At 43.3% G+C, this 8,418-nt stretch overlaps 1 protein-coding gene across 1 annotated transcript in view; it reads left to right on the top strand.

Annotated features, from left to right (window-relative positions):
* The first annotated feature begins 3,418 nt into the window (after positions 1-3,418).
* GALNT13 (polypeptide N-acetylgalactosaminyltransferase 13) overlaps positions 3,419-8,418 on the top strand; it is a 397,996-nt gene continuing 392,996 nt past the window's right edge. The window contains exon 1 of the mRNA XM_040441045.1: positions 3,419-4,040. Coding sequence (XP_040296979.1) covers positions 3,899-4,040 — 142 coding nt within the window. The 5' untranslated portion in view covers positions 3,419-3,898. The remainder of the gene's footprint in view (positions 4,041-8,418) is intronic.

Below are 8,418 nucleotides of genomic sequence, written 5' to 3'. Positions count from 1 at the left end.
TGGCCTATAAGTCACCGCACATCGCTCAAAGTGCTCTAGAGATAGTACCCCCCTAATACAATGAAAAAATGAATCCAGCCAGCTGAGGAGGCAATTTGGACAATCACAATACATTAGTAAGTGACTTGTATTCAGTTTGTCTACGTGATTAATGCCATTTGCTAAAGTGAGAGGACCCCTTTAATCTTAATTATCACACTAATGCAATCACTTTAGACGGTGCCTAAAGTATCCATATGGGGCTGCATCACATGTGATCACTATATTGTGATTGCAAATCATATGCTTTTTTTTCCCTATCCCATAGGTTCTTATATAAACCCCAGTTAATATGGTGCAGTAGTCACTATCTTTTATTAGGATTTTCATTTTTCGCCTTCAAAAAACTCTTTTGCCAAGCAGCAGAAAATCGCAATTTTTCACAAATTATTTTCTGCAATGTGATATTGCATAAAGTTAGCATAGCCTCCAACCTTCCTTATAAAGGTTGTCCCTTCTGGATGACCATTTCGGTAAATGAAGACCTGCTGATGATCAACTCAGGTCCTGAGCTGGAACCCCCTAAGGCCTTTTTCACACGGGCGTTGCGGGAACATGCGCGATTTTTCTGCGCAAGTGCAAAACATTGTAATGCGAAAAATCGCGCATGTTTGGTACCCAAACCCGAACTTCTTCACAGGAGTTCGGGCTTGGGTTAGGTGTTCTGTAGATTGTATTATTTTCCCTTTTAACATGGTTATAAGGGAAAATAATAGCATTCTGAATACAGAATGCATAGTAAAATAGCGCTGGAGGGGTTAAAAAAAAATTAAAAATAATTTACTCACCTTAGTCCACTTGCTCGCGCAGCCGGCATCTCTTCTGTCTCCTTCTTTGCTGTGTGCAGGAAAAGGACCTGTGGTGACTTCACTCTGGTCATCACATGGTCCATCACATGATCCATCACCATGGTAAAAGATCATGTGATGGATCATGTGATGACCGGAGTGAAGTCACCACAGGTCCTTTTCCTGCACACAGCAAAGAAGAAGACAGAAGAGAAGCCGGGCTGAGCGATCAAGTGGATTAAGGTGAGTTTAATAATTTTTTTAAAAAATTTAACCCCTCCAGCGCTATTTTACTTTGCATTCTGTATTCAGAATGCTATTATTTTCCCTTATAACCATGTTATAAGGGAAAATAATAATGATCGGGTCCCCATCCCGATCGTCTCCTAGCAACCGTGCGTGAAAATCGCACCGCATCCGCATTTGCTTGCGAATGCTTGCGATTTTCACGCAACCCCATTCATTTCTATGGGGCCTGCGTTACGTGAAAAACGCACAAAGAGGAGCATGCTGCGATTTTCACGCAACGCACAAGTGATGTGTGAAAATCACCGCTCGTGTGCACAGCCCCATAGAAATGAATGGGTCAGGATTCAGTGCGGGTGCAATGCGTTCACCTCACGCATCGCATCCGCGCGGAATACTCGCCCGTGTGAAAGGGGCCTAAGGATCCGGCGTTCTCATTGGAGGTAAGGAATCTTCTCATCTGTATTCCTTCCTTCTCTTTGCTACAAAATTGCTGTTGCAGGTTAACCCTTTCAAGGCTCTCAAGCGATAGCGCCATATCATGCACTCTACACCCCATCACGGTTGCATTTTGAAGGTTTAGGCCCCTTTCACACAAGCGTGACGGATTAGGTCTGGATGCATTCATGGAAACTCGTACCATTTTGCAAGCAAGTTCAGTCAGTTTTGCCTGCGATTGCGTTCAGTTGTTCAGTTTTTTCCACGAGGCTGCAATGCGTTTTGATGCGTTTTTCACGCGCGTGATACAACATCTATCAGTGAAAAATGCATCGCAGCCGCACTTGCTTCCGGATGCAATGCGTTTTTCACTGAAGCCCCATTCACTTCTATGGAGCCGGGGCTGCGTGAAAAAAAAACGCAGAATATATAACATGTTGCGTTTTTCACGGAACGCAGAACCGATGCGTGAAAAAAAATAAACGCTCATGTCCACAGACCCATTGAAATGAATGGGTCAGGATTCAGTGCGGGTGCTATGCGTTCACGTCACGCATTCCACCCGCGCGGAAAACTCGCTCGTGTGAAAGGGGCCTAATACGTCTTTTTGTTTCGTCTTCCTAGACCTACTCTTGACACAGGGAATTCCATGACTTCATAGTGATGGGAAGGGTTTCCATAGCAATCCACCAAAGATATGCATCTGCAGCTGTGTCTCCTACTAACCTACAGATACCGCTGCAGTGGTTTAGAACTTTCGCTTCCCCAGCTGTCATGAAACTACAACTCCCAGCGTGCCCTGACAATCTGCAGCTCTAAAAACCGGAGGCCAATGCATGGGCGATAGCTTAGATAGGAGATTAATGTCATCTTTTTGCTGCTAGCATAGTAACCGGTATGCTGCAGTCAAGAAAGGGTTAAAGGACCTTCTTGTGCTGTAAACAGCTTGTAATTGGATTTCCCGTCAGTCAGAGCAGAGTTAACCCCTACCGAATGACAATTACCACTTATCCATTGACAAAGTAACTGAATCTCTGTGCGTCGGGCGCTATAGGACTGCGCATTTTTTGCATTTTGATGAATATGATAGCTTTCAGATCTTTGTATCTGGTTCCTCGTGACCTACACACTACAGAATATTTGTAATTCCAGGGATTGAATACCCTATTGTTGCAAATGTTATTCATGACTCTGTTTGTACACGAACCCTTTGATTGTAAAGCGCTGTGGAATATATGGGCGCTATATAAATAAATATTATTATTATTGTAGCCTTTTCCATTTATTACAGTATTTATCCACATTCAATTTTACATTGTGTCTATACGGTCATAACTTGTCCTTTCTAATCTGGAAGCAGATTAGAAATGTCCTCTACAATTTGCACAGGGATAATATAGAGACATAGATATATAATCGCTGCTCGCGTCTGTGTTGCGGATTGACTGCAAAATTGAATGCAAAAAATAGAAAATACCCTCATAATAAATGCAACATCTATTCAACAAAATGTAACGTCGATGGCAGGAGCCTTAGGTCCAGGATATGAAATGCAGTACCGCCGTTCTCCGCTGCTCCTCAGCCCATCCTCTCTATCTCGCCTCTATTATGTCTAGTCTATTACACAGCTGCCTTGTCTTTTGCAGCCTTTTGTGACCTCGATGTGCAGCTGATCTGCAGACATACAAAGCGCTCGGCATTATTCTAAGCTCCCTCTGTTTAACCTTCTGCTTCCCAAACTGCAGTAATAAACTAAATTGTCGCCTGCGCTTCCAAAATGGGAATATTTTGCAACCCAATCAGGGGCCGAGAGAACCCCGGCCAATCAGGCGCCCGGTTACATTCTGAATCCCGGTTCATATCTCAAGGATTCCTTGGCGAAGAATCAGTCATGTAAGGAGGTTGTGTTTTACATTCCTCTTGGCTGTATGTATTTGCACGGATGCATGCAGAGGAGATGCTAATTTCACAGAAAGACAAGCCGGGATTGGAAAAAAAGGGGCCGAGCAAGTGAAAGCTATAGGAAAGGAAAAAAAAAAAAACATAAAAGCCCCCCTCGTCTCTCAAGTAACCTGGCAACACAGAATCAGCAATTCCATACAGTTCTCCTTTTCTGCATCTTGTCACCTCTAGCTGCTGCAGGCAAATCGCCTATCAAGGTGCCCAGGCAGGATCCATCAGCCGTGACAAATGCACTTCAATTAGCATCCATCTCAATCCCGAGGCCATAAATTAGCCTTAAAAGTTCATCAGTCGTCTTTCTGCTTTTAATTACGCTGGGATGTCCTTTTCCGTGCTTTCATGCTGGATTATATCTGGGAGGTTTGGACCGGTTTCAGCAGTGGTTCGTTCTCATATAGTGTGACAAGTAGAACCCTATTAAGGACATGAGAAGATTTATCTATTGCAAAGTGGTCCTGGCCACGTCGTTGGTGTGGGTGCTTGTGGATGTCTTTTTACTCCTCTACTTCAGTGAATGTAACAAATGCGACGACAGAAAGGACAGATCTCTACTGCCTGCACTGAGGGGTAAGACTGAACTCTATCACTGCATGGTCACTTTGTGTAAGAAAGCATGCTGTAAGCCACCAACACTGTGCTAGGAGCTTCAGGTGACTTTGCAGAAAGCCCTTGATTTGTACATAATGCAGAATGTCGGCAGCAAGATACCTTGGAGGGTTGGGGAGGTGACTAGATTAGTGAACTTCGGGCTGAAAAAGTTTCAGCCGGTCATAAATAAGTAATGCATGCATTGGAAGTCAAAGAACATTGAGATGCTTTCCATGTAATGAGATATTTGTTGATTTGCTTTGATATTTTTTTTTGGGGGGGGGTGTCATGTTGGTCAACTGAGCAACATGTGTCAAGAAACCAGAGTTCTGCTTGAGTATTGTCATCCCATGGCCTTCATTCTTGGACATGAGTCATCACTGAAACATCCTTTGTGGTTCCAACACAGGCCAATGTCCGCCATGACAGTCAAAGGTCCAAAGAACAGGTGGTGGAGCCATAGTTGGAGGTCCAACCAGTTAGTGCACCTGTTGTAAAGAAGGGTTGTGCTAAAACTATAAAAGTTGCTTGTCCTTTAGGCAAGTTTCAAATGATAGTTCTGGATTGAGTTTCTATGTTGTGGTTGCTAGGAGGTATCTTAGGTTACTTCTTGTAGTTTGTTGTAGAATATGGATCTTTAAAGGGGATTTTTTTCTGGGATTATAAAGTTTGGGGAAGGAAGTATAGGTTTTAATTAATTGATTTTGGAAATTGGAACTCCAGGCAAGAAAGCAATGGATGAAGAATTTGTTCGTAAGGATCTGAAGAGGCAGAAGACATAGAAGTTTTAGAGGTTCTTGACCTCTTGGCAATAAACCTTATTATTTTTGAACCCTAATAAATAATATTACCCTGCTTAAGAAATATACCGTTTGATATGGGCATGAGACAGAGCACCTCTAGCCCATGGGTTGTAATTCATATTGGAGCTCAGCCATAAAAGTGATGCAATGCCAGGCACAGCGAATGGAAAAGAGTGGCACTGTTTTTGGAGTAAAGCAGACCCTCATTAAGGTCTTGTATAACCCGATAATCTCTTCAAGTAATTCTACACATCATGTTCTAATCTATGTTGTTTAGAGGGGATCTCTGGTTTCTCTCTGTAAATGTTCATGGTGGAATCTTTGGAATATGCTCAGGTCCGTTCTTAGCAATAGAGGTTTCCCCTGTTGGGCGACTACATTTCCAAACCTCTCCACGGTTTGTATTGAACCTGTTAATCTGGTTAGATGATGTAAGCAACTGAAAGAAACGATCCATTTAACCACAAGAAGACTCATCAGCCACGATTACTACACTAAGGGTCCATGGATCCTGTATGGCCCCTTGGGTACATATTACCAAACTGACCCATTGGCAGTTCATGTGCGCTTCCTTTTGGCATCATACTCTACCATAAAGCAATGCTTCTGATGGAAAGTACCTCCTTAATATAACATGCTACAATGTTTTAGAGTTAATTGATAAGGAATCCAAGATAAAACATCTCTGGGTATAATTTGGAGGCATATGGAGGTACAGCATTAGCAGTTTATGGGTGCCATATTATAGATCCATTCCACAGGGGTCTGATATATTACCAAGTACTGCACATAACTCCTTACTTTAAGTTGTCTGGTTTAGTGCTTGAACTACTCAATAATAAGTTTGACAACATACTGTCAGCATAATTTAAGGGGTAGTCCAACCAGGACAGCCCTTGTCTCTATTCTCTATTAGGAAATATGAACATCATAGAGTGGGGTTCATCATCACTCAATAGCTCCCTATATGAGTCTGAATGGAGAGAAGCCACTCTCAACTTTGGCAAAGTTTAGTTACATGAACGGTCATTCTTCTGACAGGCCACCATGCAATACTACATTTCACCTGCAGTGGCCACTGCAGAAGGAGCAATCAGGTGACTGCAACTTTCCCCTGCAAAATTTGGTCCCATTCAGCACATGATTATGTTCGCCGCTGATCGTGTATGCTTGAATATCGAAATACGGTATTCAGACATATTTTTTAGCCTGACCATTGACTTTAGCAGATTGCCCGGGAAAAATCCTTTTAATTAATGCATTATTATGTTGTTTGCAAATCAGCTAACAAGAGCAGACCAGGGCCAATTGCATCTTTCTTAGTACAATGACACTCACTTTGCAAGGTATCACTGGTTTACTTCTCTGGAACGAGAATGAATTATGTGGTGACATTTGTAATATGTGATTTATTTTGGTCCAATGCAATATACCATATACTGAACTAATACACTGAAGATGGAAGTGATTACGCTGCAAGTCTAAGATAAATGTCTTTAGGGAATCAGAGGAATAAATTGCCATTTGCAAAATGAAGAGATATGAAATGACAAATGCTTATTTATGTTAGGCAGCTAAAGACACTTCATCAAAGAAATCTAAGAAGATAATTTCTATACAGTGGAGTTCCAAAATCTTACTGCCTTTTTAACATATGGAATGGAGAACAAAGGCATAGATACCACCATGGAATTAAAGGGGTGCTCCCATTTTGTAAAGTGATGGTGAAAAATATGCTATCACTTTGAGATCCATGGGGGTCTGACCTCTGGGACCCTCAACAATCTTGACAATGAAGAAGCTGCAGTTCTTGTTTAGTTCTTCAGCCCCTTCATTAGTTTCCATGATTGATCTGTGATGCAAGCTGGGTGTCCAGGAGTGCAGATGTGTAGGACAAACTAAGAAGGAGGCACAGCGCTAAACCAGCCTTGTAGTCCTTTTTTTCTCAGGATCTGTGGGTGTTCAAGAGGTTTGATCCCCGCAGTCCTATAGTGATGGCATATCCCAGCCATAGGCCATCCATTTGTAAGATGGAAAAAACGCTTTATTTAATTTCATGGTGTAATACACTATACTACTACCTAATGGAAACAAGTGGTACTGCAGTAAGCCCAGTTCTCGATTCTTGGATTAAAGGCAATCTGTCAGCAGTTTTGACCATGCTAAACTGCTGACAGAACTAGGTAGGTGCTGGGAAGAGCAGTACAAAAATCCCTTTTGTGCAGCTTTTCTCATTAGGAGTAGTGTGAATATGAAGTTTTATTCTGCCAGGTTCTGCTCCAGCAAGTGCCCAGGGAAGGGCTTCACTGTGAAATGTTCTCTGTTCTCACATTGAGCTGATCCACAGCCCCTCCATCTGCACTGGGTGGTGACTGTAGTGGTCTGCTGGTTGGATGCTCTAACTGTCACTCAGAGCAGTGAGGAGGGGTTGTGAAGCAGCTCGATGCTCTTTACAGTGAAGCCCCACCCTGGGCACTTGCAGGAGCAGAATCTGGCAGAATAAAACTTCATATGCCCACTACTCTGGATGATAAAGGCTTCACAAAAAGTATGTTTGTACAGATCACTCCGGCAATTAACTAGTGCTGTCAGTAGTTTAGCATGGTCAAAACTGCTGACAGACTCCTTGTAAGCAAGCCTCTTTACTAGATGTTTAGTCAAATGTTCTCTTCTGAGTAAAGAAAGAGGAACAATGTAATGAAAAGTCTAACTGCTATAATTTAAAAGGGTATTCCTATTTGATCATTTATGGTAAGCGTGGTCTGCTATTTTTGGAGCTCCTATAGAAGTGAATGGAGAAAGCTGTGCATATGTGGCCACATTCCCATTCACGGCAGCATGAGACAAGATTGTCACGGTGCATGTAGGCTGGCTGCATGCTCTGTTGCGTACTTGCTGCAGGCCGAAAGCTGTGTATGCTGATTGCTTGGGACTGCGTGCTGGCTGCGGTGTAGTGTGTGAACTGTGGCCTGTGTTTGTGGCTTGCTGTCTCTGGTGCCGTGCAGGCTGGCTGCATGCGCTTCCTGTACTGGCTGTGGGTGTTCCTATGTATGCTGGCTCTGCGATGCGTGCTTTGTGTGTGAACATGGTCTGAATATGGATGCTTTTCTGTTTGTCACGGTGACACTGGTTGTTTGTGCTCTGGCGTACTGGCTGCGGTGGACTCCGTGTATGCTGGTTGCCAGGGGCAACGTCCTGTACTGCAGCCTGTGTGTTCTGTGGTTCTGGTACTCCTGTTCTGATGGGGTTTACGTCTCCTGACCTGTTTCTGGGTGTGGCTTATCAGGTGCCCTCGTTAGGCAGTTATATCTATCTGTGAGCTGTGGGGCTTGTGGTCAGTCTCTTGTGTCTTGCTGGGTCTAGCACCTTGCTGCTCACCCAGTGGGTCTGTCTGTCCTGTGCCTTACTGGGTATAGCCTCTTTCTGCTGACCCAGGTTTTTTTTGTCATCCGCTCTTGTTTGTGGTGTCACCTGGTAATGCATTGTTGTTGCTTTGTCTGTTCTCTGTATCTGTCCTGTGATGATGTTGATGTTGTTATCTTTGTCCATGCCTT

This window comes from Bufo bufo, chromosome 7 (genome assembly GCF_905171765.1).
Source record: "Bufo bufo chromosome 7, aBufBuf1.1, whole genome shotgun sequence".
Lineage (NCBI taxonomy): Eukaryota > Metazoa > Chordata > Amphibia > Anura > Bufonidae > Bufo > Bufo bufo.
The sequence above is the reverse complement of the archived record's forward strand: the minus strand, read 5'-3'. Positions and strand labels throughout refer to the sequence as shown.